This window comes from Thunnus thynnus, chromosome 10 (genome assembly GCF_963924715.1).
Source record: "Thunnus thynnus chromosome 10, fThuThy2.1, whole genome shotgun sequence".
Lineage (NCBI taxonomy): Eukaryota > Metazoa > Chordata > Actinopteri > Scombriformes > Scombridae > Thunnus > Thunnus thynnus.
The window spans coordinates 14162369-14176836 of NC_089526.1; the positions used below are offsets into that span (position 1 = coordinate 14162369).

Sequence of the window (14468 nt, forward strand, 5' to 3'; positions counted from 1 at the left end):
TCTAATGACAACTGCACACCTGGTCTAGGTTGATTACATATGTTGTTTGCCTCATGCCTTTGTCCACTCTGACTCTGATGAAGACAGAGTAGTTTCGAAACATTGGCCTGTTTTGCACAGTTAAAGGGTGCAAATTTATCAGTGTGCTCCAGTCCTCTCTGTTTCTTTTTAATTTAGAAATTTATCTGAAGCTAATATGAAGCTTCAGTCATCCAAATTAGTCAAACAAGTAGATATTTTTCCAACATTACAGCCTTTTTTAGAGCCAAAGTTCCTCATAACTTCTACCACAGCTCAACAGGGAAACACTGAGGAGACACAAAGAGGGAATTTGCTGAATAATGCTAAAAAGACTCCACATGTGGCAGATATCCACTTGATATGACTAACTCAGAATGCTGAAGCTTCATATAAGCTTCAGATAAACTTTTAAATGCATTTTTGCATTAATTGATTGTATGGACACACTGTGGATTTTAGCCCCCCCATCATTCAAAGGCACATTTGAAGGGGATCTTTTAACAGCCAGTATGAATAGGAGGAACGATTACAGCGAGGAAAACCCCTGTCACTGTTCATATGGACACCTGACTGTTGTTTTAAGACAGACTTGAAAAACCGTGAACCTGTCAAGTTTCATTATGCAAAACAAACTAGAGACAAAAGACCACACAGGGGCATTTTTTTGAGGTAGTAGCTGTATTCAAATGATTGACAACACAATCACCCCCTCTCCCCTGTACCAATGTTTCAGCTACAGAAATGACAATACTTTTCACAAAATGTCTTACTTTCTATACAGCACTCAATCAAATGTTAAAATGAAATGATTTAACTCACTACCACAGATGACTAATACTGTCAGGATGCAGCATTTGTCTTCATATTCTTTTGCCCTCTCGTTTTACTTTTAAAAAAATGAAACTAGCGTTCCAAGGCTAAGCAAAAGAAACTAACCATACAATAAAGCAAAGAATTATCAATGGCAAAAACCGTTTTCAGAAAAAATACTAATGCTTTGTAGAAGTACATGTGAACACAGTATTAGAGTATCATGGAAACTTGAACTGTTAAATCATTAGGGGCAGTTGTAGTGTTTTAATGTTCACTCATAAAACAAAATATAAAAAAAGAAGTCACAAACAGAGCACCAAAATGTAACAGGAAAAAAAAAATCAAAATTATTGTTAACTGTAAAAAAACCACAATATTTAAATACATTTGTAACTACTTGGCTCCTTCACACGCACTCGATCAGACCAAGGCTAAGTAAACCAAGGTAAACCAAAAAAAAGACAAAAGCACCAAATTTGTAAGGAAGATGAGAAACAAAAAGTTCTAGTAACTAATGAAGAAATATTCTTCTCATTTTCCATCTGATCAGCGTCCACATTTTGTTCCAGGACAACCGGGTGTTTTTATTTTCTCTTTCTGTCTTGAGAGCATCGTGGACAATACCTGCATGACATTAATAAAACACAAAGCATTAACAGTTAGATGACTGACTTGAATGAGTATCAATTTATATTGCACATATTGAGAATAGGATTGTACATTACAGTCTCCATTTTAGTTAATGAGTTTTCTTACCATTTGCCTCTTGGTTTGGTTGTCAGGCCCACGCATGCAAAATGGAACCACTCAATGGAGCACTGGAGAAAAAAACAGATAACGTATTGTTGAATGTCCTCCAAATGGCACATTTAATCAAGACAAAATACAGTGTTCAAAACACACAATCAAAAACAATATCAATCTTTTCAAGGAGAGACATTACATTTGTGTAGTAAAGCTTCTCCCGATAAGTCACTCGCTCTGCCATCTGTGACCTTATCAAAATGACACGTGATTCAAATAACTTAATTACAACTTCAATTTTTTATTATCATTCTTATTTAATCAGTTTCAGGCCTGTTCCCTAAAACTACATTGTCATGACCTTTGTGATACTTACATTGATTAATTTGGTACTTAAAGACTCGGCTGGCGATTATCTATGTTTTTCTTATTGTTAACAAATCTCATCTGCAGAGCAAAACAAACGATGAATCAATCCTACTTACAAGTATTGTGTGTGTATCCAAAGCCTGATATATCGTATTCCTCTGTGCCGTAGACCTCTGTTGTTGTCCAAAAACAATTAAAAATGCGTACGTTTTCACTCTCTGGAACGTATTTCCGTGTCCATAAGAGGCCACCACTATTTTTACTGTTTGGAGCTGTTTCTAAACAAGCTACATTAACCACTGTCTTCAGGGATGAAGGAACATGTCACTCAGTGCAGCAGTGTGGCTCACTGATGTGTAGTTTTTGGACAACAACAGAGATCTACAGCACAGAGGAATATGATATATCAGGCTTTGGATACACACACAACATTTGTAAGTAGGATGAGTTCATTGTTTAATGTTATTGTTATTTAAATAAATACACACATAAATAAAATCATAAGAAGTTTAGACAGTCCATTCACATTAAAGGTCCTATGAAATTAATAAATGCAGGACATTGATTGGGGGGCTGATCAAAAACTCAGATGACACTTAACAGCCAGACATTTCTCTGTTTTCAGTTTAACAGCGGCTGAAATTGACACTAAAATGAGAATTGGTGGTCCACCTTAAAGATCAGTCCACCTTAAATGAGCCTGGTCAGGTTAGGCTAACCCACTTCAATAGACAAGTCTTTTCTTGGTCTTGAGAAGCTGCAGCATTTATTAACTGACACAATGTAACCTGAACTGTACATTTACTGCAAGACTGACAATTTACTGCTTAACTTTTCCTCTGGTCCACTCGCATTTACCGTCACTTTTCTGCCACTCGCTTTCTGCACTCGCTCAACTGCACACCTGCTACGCACATACATTATGCACTGTCCTATTCCTTAACAGAGCTATGCTACACTTATAACAGTACCTTTCACGTAGATGTCCTTTGAAGAATGAGGAGAGGGAGGATGACAAAATTCCATGGTAACGTAGGGTGTTATCGTGCTCACACAGTGTGCGGGTGAAAATCATTAGTAGCTCATTGATATTAATGATCGTGTGAAATTTTAGCAGCAGTGCTCATAATTCTGCAGTGGCGGTGCATCACTGCAGATTGAATATAGGGGAAACACTGCAACCTCTCTGCATGTACAGAACCATTCATTGGGCACACTTTCCCATTCCCTTTAATGAGACAGTGTGTCCAAACTTTAGACTGGTACTTTAGTTTTGTCTGGTGGCTTCCACACTTGCATTTGCAATTAGCATTATGTTGTTTGTCCCAGGTGAGCTCTTGTCACTTCTCTCCTCTCTTTTATCCTTTTATTCCCTTTATCCCTACTATCCTTATTTTTAGGGTATCAGTTCAATACACCACTAACAACAATAATGAGGCAAAAAAATGTTCCATAGTCCTCCTTCAACTCTTCAACTGATGTAAGGCATTATTTATCCAGAACAATAAGATTTAGAGCAATGTCAGGGTGCATTTTGTAGTGTTTATTCCGTTTACTTTTAAATTCTCAAATCAAATCCCTCACAACATTAAGTCCCGCGTCAAGATTTTGTTTAATGAAGAAAAATGTCAAAAGACACAGAGAAGTTACAATCTCCTGAAAGCAAAAGGGGCCATGAAACAAAACTCACATCAGTGTTGTCACAGCCGATCATCTCGCCGTACGAGACCTGATGACACAGACAGTAGGTGGGTTCATTGGGGTCCACTGGCATGTCCAGCACATCAGATGGGTGCACATTCCCAAAGTTGGTCGCAGGGCTGTTGAACTCTCCTCTGAAGATTGAAAAAAAAAAGCATTGTATAAAAGGGACTGTAATTATCTAATGAAATTGTAACACTAATTAACATCAATTATAAACACAAGGTCATCAAAAGCAGGAAAGTAGATATAAAACATACGGTTGAAGGAGTTTGACTTTCTTCTGTGCACTCTTTGGACTGCCGTCTTCATCCGAGCTCTTCACTTTAGACCTTGTTTTAGCTGACTTCTTTTCCTTCTGTCTGGAGTCAGCTGGAGTTACACAAACACTTACAGTTAGTATTAAATAAGTTTGGATTTATCTGCCAGGATAGTCCTCGATACAAAAAATACAAAGGCATATAACATAGTAATATAGTTGACACACACCTTTCTTTCCCTTACTGGAGGTGGAATCATAGTCTGTGCTCTCGATCTGCTTTTCCTTCAGGTCAGCCTCAAATCGGGCCAGGTCTGTGTCAAGACGTCTGATGTGTTTGTCAACCTGCAGAAGAGAAAATGGAGGTTCAGCAGACTGAATGTAATGCATACTCCATGGTTATTCAGCACTGTAGTTTTTTTTATTCATATTAACTACAAACATAAAACAGTGTGTCTGATACTAACCATCTCATAGGTCTGCATGGCCAGTTGCACCTTATCATCTCCATACTCCTTACATTTGCTGTACGACTGCTGAATCTGCCTCAGTATGGAAAGCTTTTGCTCAGAGGAAAGAGTCCGGGCGTTGGCTGTGTACTCTTTAGCCAGGGAGTCTATCTGTCCTTTGAGATCTAAAAGAGAGACAAAATGGAAAAAATCTCTAAAAGAACACTATGAAAGTTAAATCATCATTACCAATGTGATAAAACTTTAATCTGTACAATAACAGTTTCTGAAATATAAAGATCACTTAAATGGCAATATAGTGAAATGAAATGTTTGTTTTCTTGTTTCAACATGCGAGGATATTTATATTATTTATGCCTCTAAACGATATTGAGCAACACACGACACTGCTGCTGTAGGTGATGTTGTTTAAAGACAAGATATTATCAGACATTTTATTATATCAAGATAAACCCCTCGAGATGTATCATCTCGTTTTCAAGGGGGCCCCAAACATACACTCGCAAAACAAATGGAAAACAAAACAGTAAAAGACACTATAATATTTAACACAAAACAAAAACAAACCACAAACTAAGTAACAAAAACAGAAGAGTTACAACCTTAGACTAGAAACAATCAAAAGAAAAATGATCCATCTATAAATGAACAATGACAATTTGTGTTTCAACATTTATTTCCCAGTTCATTGTTCTCACCCTCTGTGCGTTGATCTAGATCTCTCATCAAATTGAAGTTTCTCTGCAACTCGAACGGCAGGTTTTCTATGCCTGGCGTGGTGAAGAGGGAAGAAACACAAGACTTTACTTTCACAGAAAACAACATGTAATCATAACTTTATTTTTTGTATGGTGGGGTTGAAAACCAATTTTTCGGTCCCCCGGCCAAATGCTTAGTGAATGTTCACAATTTACCAGCCACTCAATAGATTGTTTTTTTCGCTGGTGAGTAAAGCAAATCTACCAGCCAGTTGCACATTTTACCGACATTTGGCTGGTTGCTGGTGCTAATTTTGCGCCCTGATTTATGGTTTATTTGATGGGGACAGATGCAGTGTACATAGAGATACAGCTAACCGATTCAAGTATCATAGTGTTGATAGCGGATGCTAATTTGCAACACGCTCATCTCTAAAAGGGCTTTTGTGAAAATAAGAGATAAAAACAGTGAGGTAAAAAGAAGGTAAACTGAGTACAGTAAGATACAATAAAGCAAGCAGGACACCTAACTAGCTGTTAGCTCAGTTTTCTCTGCGTACTGATGCTCTCTGGTTGCCGTTGACGTTGGTGTTAAAATTGAGCTACTACTCACAAATATTTGAGTAATAACAAGGGGCAAAAATGCTAATGACCTCGCTTAGTGAGTGAAATTCAGCTATATTCACACGGTTAATGTGTGTGCAACGCAATGTCAAACAGCATCATTTCTTCGCTACGCTGTTCCAGCAAATAGACTGAGCCTACACCCGCTGACCGTTAGGAAACGGTTAAAGCCTTATGTTGCGCCCGCGGGTTGACTAGAAGCTATATCACACATTAAAACTAAAAACTTCAAGTATCTGAGTGGTTTGAAACCCTTATCCAACATTTGTGTGTGTGATAAATAGCTTACTGTCCAAATAATGCTCCAAATACATCCCCGCCGCCATCTTGGACAATGTAAACAACACAGCTTCCGGTGAACAATGATTGGTTGTCTCCACTCACTTGACAACACTGATGGAAGACTAATATGTATCTGTATCAAAAAATTACATCAATACTAGGAAGCTGGCGTTTGGTAAGCCTTTTTAATATAGTATATATTACAGATAGACAGGACTCACAGTAAATACACTTTCAATGTATTTCCATCCAAAACATAAAGTTCTCCTGCGCTCAAAAATGTTTTTTTTTTTCTTGTTCCTACAGTTGGATGTTTGAGCCTCACTGTGCAGAATGATGTATGTGCAGAGTTTGACACTAGAAGGCTGTTTTCACATTCATGTGCTAAAAGTGGAAAGTTTCTCTGAGCTCACTGAAAATCCCATTTAAAGGGGGTCTGCCTACGAGCATGATTTATGACATCACAACTAGTTTTGAAGCCAGTTCTGGACCAATATTCCACTTACACAAGTGTGATGTGGAAACTTGACGCCTCCAGTGCACAAACACTGAGACTTTACAGTAAAGTAGGAGACATCTTGTGTTCAGCAGTTAAAGGTGCAGTGTGTACAATTTAGTGGCATCTAGCAGAAAAGACTTGGCAGAGATGGAATATAATATTGATCAGTATGTTTTAGTTAGTTAGTAGTATAATAACCTGAAAATAAGAATGATTGTGTTTTCGTTACCTTAGAATGAACCCTTTTTCACAAATCATGCTCATAGGCTGACCCTTTAAAGTCAGATTTTCAATAAGCACAGAGAAACTTTCCACTTTCAGTAGATGAACATGAAAACAGCCTTCTAGTGTCAGACTCTGCACATACGTCATTCTGCACAATGAAGCTCAAACATCAAACTGAAGGAACAAGAAAAACACATTTTTGGGCGGAGGGGGATTTTAAAGTCAAGAGTTCTCTAATTACAGTGACTAGTCAAAAATTCAACTTTAAGATATGTAACTACACTCTGACAAGTAACAGTGAACCACTGTGTTGCATGGAGAATCTGAAAAAATATTCTGAAATTCAATTTTGAATATTTCCATTTACATTATTACTAGTCAAAACTCAAATTGACAACACCTTCAATGTAATTCAGACTAGTCATAATTTCAATCAAATATATCTTTTTGGGTCTTTAAAAATAAGATAAAACTTGTCAAATGTCAGTTGTAGATATCTGAAACCAGAGTTATGACTAGTTAAAAATTGACAAGTCAAAATGTATCCATAGACGTCTAAAATGTAATTAGAGACGGTCAAGTCAAAGCTATTAGATGCTAAAAGCGCTTGCGATAGGTGGCATGAACATTTAGCTCTACCCATCACACAACTAGATCGTCTAGATGTACGTAAAAAACAAGTAAAGCTTTCTACTGATGAATGATGAATCAAACAAGTGATGAGAAAATGACCTTAAAAGATTTATTATGTCTCAGATTTACAGATGTCGTCCCACCTTGCATTTAAATCAACAGACACACATAATGAATATTCTGTAATACAAATAAAAAAAAGGATGACCCAACATTAGCAAGAGTATATTTTACCAGTCCAATTCATCTGTACACAGTCCTGTTACAATCATATTAGACTGACAAGTACAGTATGACTTCTCAGAAAAGACACCGACCTGAATACTCTTTAGCTGAAGGGTAAGTCTGGGCTGAAGTCGCTCTGTAAGGAAACTCTACAAAGCTCTTACATAATCTAGTACATTTCAACACACTGTACACATGGTCAGTCTCCACCGGTTTGTTTCTTCAGCATGTGCTTCAACTTTTGGAATTTATTCTTTCCCATTCTATTCTTCGCTTTCGTGGGTGTGTTTCTCTTTTTGCCCTGCTTTTTCTCAAATCTGCTCCCTTCCTTTTTGTCAGCTTTTGATGTTTTAGTCTCATCAGTTGCCTTCGCTGTGGACTTCTTGGCCCCCGTCCTCTTCACAGTCTCTCCATCCATCTTGGCAATCTTTGCTTTTTTTGGTCCGGCAGGTGAGTCCTTTTTGCCTTTGGGCTTGATGTTTGCGGTTTTCTTGGCAGCTGTTCCATTGGCTTGGACTTTTTCCTTTGTGTTGCCTGCCTTGTCAGGGACGGTCTTCTTGTTCTTGTCACTTTTGGATGGTTTCTCATCAGGAGAATCCGTAATCTCCGTCGCCTCAGGAGCCTCTGCATTCTCCTCTTCTAAATTAGTAACAGACAGAGGGTGAGTTCACAATGAACGAAGTAACTATCGTGCTGAAAGTCGGCATGTAGTGATAAGAAGAAAATGTTACCTTTCCCTGCGGGTGCAGTTGGGATTACGTTGGAGAATTTCTTCAGCTTGGCCACAAAAAACCCATCCATGTTGTGAGAATGAGGATAAAACCGCCGTGAGAGCTTGAGAGAAGGATGGAATCGACGTTCTTTGAACCTAAATGACAAAATGTGCGGTGAGTCAGAGAACTTGCCTTTCAATAACTCCAACAACTGAGTGAAAACACACATGTGTTACTTACCTGGTGAAGCCTTCCTTGCCAAAATCAAGTCCAGTGGGAACTAACTTTACATTCCTTTTCTTTAAAGCGTAGTCCACCACCCATTCATTCTCCTCCACCTAGAGGAACACATTAATAACACGTTAATAATGCTCTGCTGAATAATGCAGACCACACTGACAAATAACATGTGTGAATTACATGCATATACAGTACACATACCATTATTGAACAAGTGCAGTAGATCAGATATCCTCCTGTAGAGGACTCAGCATTAACAGAGTCAATGGCAGATAGAATCAGCTCTTTCTGCAGGTGGGCAGAGCGCTGGATGTCTGCCTCGTCCTATCAGGAAATAATGAGGATCACAGCAAAATAGTATTAAAACACAACCGAAAAAACAAATGCACGTGTCTGTATGAATGTATTCGTAAGAGCAGTGAATGTTGTTTTACCTTACTGGTCTTCACAGCGGGGTCTTTAGCGATGACTCCTGTGCCTGAGCACGGAGCATCAAGCAGCACTCTATCAAACCCACCCATTACCTGTAAGCAACATTTGCAACAGGTTAGTAGACTATACACATCTCTAGAATAAATCTAAACCACAGATATATTGCTAGTAAACACGTGCATGCATATTACCTTTGGGAACTGCCTGCCATCGTAGTTGCAAACCACTGTGTTTGTGACCCCCAGACGGTGGATGTTGCCAACTACACTCTTCAATCTGTCAGCGTTGGCGTCGTTAGCCACTATCACCCCTGTGTTCCTCATCAGCTGAGCTAAGGGTGAAACATTCACATTTACAATAGCCTTCAATACATTTTATTTCCACGTGAGAAAAGTATGCATTTACCAAACAAATCATAAACTGCAGTACATCTTACCAATATAGGTGGTCTTGCCTCCCGGAGCTGAGCTCATGTCCAACACAAGCTCTCCCTCCTGTGGCGAGAGCGCCATGACTGGCAGGAAACTGGAGGCTCCTTGCAGCATATACTGACCAGCCAGATACTCTGGAGTGGCACCTGTTATATAATATGATGGGAATTAAACATGACATTTTCTCAACCTAAGGAAATATGCTCATGCACTAATGCCTTCAACATTACGGCTGCAATATTCCTCGGTGCATGCTGCATGAATAATTATGGATGGATGGATGTAGAATTTTTTTTTCTCAAATACAGCTATAACATAAAAAACAAATTCATCTTCATTTACTGATTATCAGATGATGGTACATTGAGTCTTACAATAAAATACACACTTAACTAAAGTCCCTGTCTCATATTAACACTCATGTGGCTACAATCGTCACATTCGCCAATAAAGACACTTAATAGCTCAAGTAAAATGGCTGACTCTCTTACCAATAGGTACCGAGGAGTCGTAGATGACCAAACCCACTTTGGACCATTTTCCCAGTGGATCAAGGTTCACTCCTCTGTTGATTAAGGCCTAAACAAGGAAATACATAGAGACCACTGTTCAATATATGAGCACTTGAAAGCAGGTTGACATTTCTAGTCAGGTCATCTGATGAGATTCGCTGTGTTCATGGGTGGTTACTACAATAATTACATAATGAAAACTGAAGTAAACAGAGTATTAAATTTTGCATTTAAAAAATTTGTGACATAGCTGTATATATTATATTTACACCCCTGACGCCATCAATAGATTCCTCAAATGTCCTACATATTTTCTAACAATTCTAATCTATTGTGTATTTAATATTATGTAACATAATACAGTTGCAGATAAACATAACAACGATGTTTTACTAAAACAAGCAAGATTCAAGATCTGCATTTCAAGGCATATTTGACTCGTGTATTCCTTTCATTAGAAGTGTTTGGTTATACTTTGAGAAATTAAAACAGATCAACTTTGAATGACCTTTTTCTGTAAACTTACTGTTACTGTAAAAGATTCTGTGAATTAAGACACTTAAATATTGCGTTTGGTCATTCAATCCATATCCCCTCCACCCCTAGAAGTTACCTGTGCAAGGTCCCGCCTCCTCGTTTTCAGTGTGTTGGTCCGAATAGTGACAGGTCTGTGAATTTCATTGGCCTCGAGGAAATCAACCAGCTGTTAACAAAAAAAGAAAACAAACGTACTTAAACACTTCACAATCATTTAACTCGACACACAGTCTCAAACACATCTAGTATCATGAGCAGTTGTTTACTTATCCAGACTCCTAATCTGACAACAGGCACAACTACAAACTTATTTAATTGTGTACATTCACTTCTCATGGCATGAACATGAAAATTTCAGTAAAAAACACACACCTCTGACAGAGGGAAGAGGTCTATTAATTTCTCGATGAGGAAGTTGTTGTAGCTGTAATAGGTGCAGAGATCCTTCTTCAGAAGAGAGATGTACTCTGCTCTCTCTTTACCCTCCTCCCTTTTTGTTGAAAAATTACAAAGGACATCGATGTTGTCCTTTATTCTTTGATAGATTGTCTTCAGGTCTAGTGGCAAAACACCTACAGATGCAGATAAGGAAAAGATTTAGTTTGCAGGACAGTTAAATTTGCTGCTTTTAAATACAGGAATATAAGTGGAAACGACTCACCTTCCTTCTCACTTTCCTCTGCCCCAGGTAGCCTGAATTTATCCATTTCATCTATGTTGGCTTGAACTGTGTCTTCCTCATCCATGTCAGCATCTGATTTGTTTTCATCATCGTCATCATCATCATCGTCGTCTTCGTCTTCTTCATCATCGTCGTCGTCATCTTCATCACTCTCTAGACCCATGGTTTCCTTCAGCTTTTTCTCTTTCTTGGCTGCACGCTCGATAGGAAGGAGCTAAATGGGAAACAAAACAGGGAACAAAATCTAACGTGATTGGTTGTCGCAGAAAGTCGTTAAATTCTACTAATAACTGAGTTTTTACCCTCAAACTTTGAAAGATAGATGTTTCACATACCTCCTCTCCATCACTCTCCTCTTCAGCTGCTTCTTCACCGCTGCCATCATCAAGTGTACCGTAGTCGTCGACCATTTCTTCATCATCATCATCATCATCTTCTTCTTCATCATCGTCATCCTCCTCCTCCTCCACTTCTTCCAATCCTAGTTTTGCACCCTTCTTTCCTTGGTCTTTTCCTCCCTTCTTCTTCTGCTGCTGCTGTTGCTGCTGCTGCTCCTCCTCTTCTTCATCTTCTTCTTCCTCCTCCCAGTGCTCATCACTGTCATCCTCGCTTTCAGGTTCATCAATTTTGCGCTTCCTCTTTGCCGGTGTCAGCCATTTACTGTTCTCATCAGTGAATCCTTTAAATAAAATTTTTAAAAATAAATAAATACCATATACTCTGTGATTCAGACAGTTACACAAAGCTCACATATAACACTTGAAATGATGAAAACTATATAATCCGCCATTAGAAGGACGAATCTTTCTTTTGTTTTTGTCAAAACTTCATTTTGTACTGTTACTTCATCAGTGCAGATGCATCACATTATATTCTGCTTACAGTTGATACCCTGACAATCCTTTAAAAACATGTCACTAAATGACATTTGTCACATTACATCCTTCTTATATCAAGGTAAAAACTGTACATTTCTATGAGTAGCATCAATAATGTCCTTTGTATGTCAATAACATCACAACATCATTGACTGTCACTGATGTAGTTACCTTTCTTGGGCTCCACAACATCTTTAGGCGTTTTCAATTTTTGGTCTCTCTTTGCAGCTCTGGGAAATGACAATATGAATGAGCAACTTGGAAACAGAGAGTGTCATTTCATTGTTATTCAATCTCACATCATCTTACCTTTTCCTGCCTCGACTTGACAGACGTTTTGGTCCAGTATCCTCTGCAAACAGAAAAAAAAAAAACACTTCGATAAACCAGCCACAATGATGCAGTCAGCAAGATTTTATGTGGTTGTAACATTCTACAGTACACATTTTCACAGTCAATATGTCTTTTTGAAGAGCTCAGATAAATGGCTCCATAATTACCATCAGTTAGAAACTTGACCAGCTCGGTCTCTGCCCCTTGCTGCTTCTTGGTTTTCTTCCCGGGGCCTCTCTTCACCTTGTTGGTGGGATCCAACTTCCGACCCATGACTCTCAGCTACAAGGCCACTCTGAGAAGAAAAAGAAAACAAAGATATGTTCAAAACTTAACAAGGATATGTTCAAAACAATAATGTTAGTGTGTAAGAGGAGAAGCCATAATTGTTCCTGTCTTCAGACAATGTAATGGGACTTATTTGTTTAGATGCAGACAGTTGGAGGACACCATATTAGAGACAATTGAGTGATGCGCTATATGTGCATGATTACATATACCCTATTACTACTTTACAGTTAACTCATCTTGTACCTAACTAAAGTTAATTCCAAAATAATTCAAAAATTGCTCTCATCAGGCTGTATGACCCCTACTGTCCGCTCTGGTCAGCAAATGAACGACATTTGGTAAAATCATCACTGCCTGGTACAAAATCAGGACAGCACTTAGTTGATTGTTGCACTTCTTTCTTGTTGCTTGTGGTATTTCTTATGCACGTCTCTACTTCCAGGTGTTTCTTACTTTATATATTAAAAAAGACGTCTAGCGCTCTTTCTTACTGCCCTTGTACCTGGTCAACTACGTGAGAATTTGTACCACTACTCTTTCACAGTTACTGTCCTCTATTGCTTGATTGTCTTGCCTCGCTTGTAAGGCGCTTTGGATAAAAACGTCAGCCAAATGACTAAATGTAAATGTCATTATAAATATAAATTTAGGTAAATTTGACCACACAGTTCATAATTTTGATCAAGAGTTAAGCAATCTACAGTAAATCTCAAGCAGTGTTGGGAAAAATTTAAAAATATAAGCAATATGTTGAGGTAAAATGATAAATGTTGACTGTATTTCTACAGAAGTGATCAAAATCCTAGACACTTTTAATATGGACATGTAGCTGTAACCATACTGTATATTTGTTTCACAACTGATGACTGATATCACTGGTATCATTGTCCCATTAGAGCTTCAGTCTCAGCAGTCATTATGAGAAGAAAATGCTCATTTTTCTGAGGAATCATGAACTGTGAAGCATAGAAGCTGCCAAAGAATGATGAGCACTGAATGTAAATCTAACCTGTGTGGTTTTGATTATAGAAAAAGGAAATTGAACCAGCTGATGAAAACACATTTGCAGACAAACTCTATGTTTAGTTTGCAATAGAAGACGGAAGCGCTGCGTGATTCTAATGGCTAATACGACAGGTGCTCTTTAGTGGGGCAGGTAAAAACACAAAACACAACATCTAGAAAGTCTTCCTTGATATTTGTCCGTAAGTGGTGCAGACAAACACAAAAAAACTGAGGCACTCCGTCTTCAGGTTAAATAATATTGTGATTTTTTTTCGAGTATATTTGAGCATAAACTCTATGTTATAACAAGTGAATAGTGCTACCTTGAATCTTAAAACATATGCAGTAACTTATGTTAATTTAAGTAAGTGTTTTATAATCAACAGCATTGCCATTCAGAATAGAAAACAGTCACACACATCCTTCATTTCACTGTAACTACACACTTGTTACTTATATTTCCTAATACTAGGTTTAATGTATTTAAAATTTATTCAGAACTACATTGCTGGACACGGAAATATGTGAAATTATAAGGTGACTGTTATTATCCTTTAGCAGTGACAGAGAGAAGCGATATGACATTATGACCAGTTAAACAAACGTTACTCCGTTTGCAGTGTTTGCAAAAATAAAAGCTAAGTTTTCGGTTATTAATATTATCTGATTAAGTCTTTGGCCACCGAGTGAAGCTCAGCAGCGTTTCATATACTCACAGTTAAATCTGTTACTTGTTGAGCCGACTTCTGATGGTAAAATGTAGGATAAAACACGCACACGTGAAATTTTCCTTCAACACGTTGTAGAAGAACATCCGGCGCACACAAGTGACGTAAGCTCTTCTTTTTATT

The 14468-nt window shown here is 38.1% G+C and overlaps 2 protein-coding genes across 2 annotated transcripts; both read right to left on the reverse strand.

The window, feature by feature from the left end:
- Positions 1 to 674: 674 nt before the first annotated feature.
- ing4 (inhibitor of growth family, member 4) lies at positions 675 to 6094 on the reverse strand. Its single transcript, XM_067601218.1, has 8 exons — positions 5989 to 6094; positions 5076 to 5147; positions 4375 to 4541; positions 4138 to 4252; positions 3909 to 4020; positions 3638 to 3782; positions 1591 to 1652; positions 675 to 1458 (listed from the first exon to the last, which is right to left on the reverse strand). The coding sequence occupies exons 1-8, from the start codon at positions 6023 to 6025 to the stop codon at positions 1419 to 1421; spliced, it is 750 nt and encodes a 249-aa protein (XP_067457319.1). The 5' UTR covers positions 6026 to 6094; the 3' UTR covers positions 675 to 1418.
- Positions 6095 to 7433: 1339 nt separating this feature from the next.
- Positions 7434 to 14454, reverse strand: nop2 (NOP2 nucleolar protein homolog (yeast)). Its single transcript, XM_067601200.1, has 16 exons — positions 14334 to 14454; positions 12489 to 12616; positions 12298 to 12340; positions 12160 to 12218; positions 11446 to 11789; positions 11090 to 11324; positions 10801 to 11000; positions 10505 to 10594; positions 9871 to 9958; positions 9385 to 9525; positions 9140 to 9279; positions 8951 to 9040; positions 8718 to 8840; positions 8517 to 8614; positions 8295 to 8431; positions 7434 to 8202 (listed from the first exon to the last, which is right to left on the reverse strand). The coding sequence occupies exons 2-16, from the start codon at positions 12592 to 12594 to the stop codon at positions 7763 to 7765; spliced, it is 2334 nt and encodes a 777-aa protein (XP_067457301.1). The 5' UTR covers positions 12595 to 12616; positions 14334 to 14454; the 3' UTR covers positions 7434 to 7762.
- Positions 14455 to 14468: the final 14 nt, after the last annotated feature.

Coding starts and splice junctions, on each gene's coding strand:
- ing4 (XM_067601218.1), bottom strand. CDS start 6,025: ATGGCGGCGGGGATGTATTTGGAGCATTATTTGGACA. Junction 4,542..5,075: donor TCTAGATCAACGCACAGAGG/GTGAGAACAATG, acceptor TCTCTCTTTTAG/ATCTCAAAGGACAGATAGAC. Junction 3,783..3,908: donor AAAGTCAAACTCCTTCAACC/GTATGTTTTATA, acceptor TTCAATCTTCAG/AGGAGAGTTCAACAGCCCTG.
- nop2 (XM_067601200.1), bottom strand. CDS start 12,594: ATGGGTCGGAAGTTGGATCCCACCAACAAGGTGAAGAGAGGCCCCGGG. Junction 12,341..12,488: donor GGTCAAGTTTCTAACTGATG/GTAATTATGGAG, acceptor TTCTGTTTGCAG/AGGATACTGGACCAAAACGT. Junction 11,325..11,445: donor AGGAGAGTGATGGAGAGGAG/GTATGTGAAACA, acceptor TTTCCCATTTAG/CTCCTTCCTATCGAGCGTGC.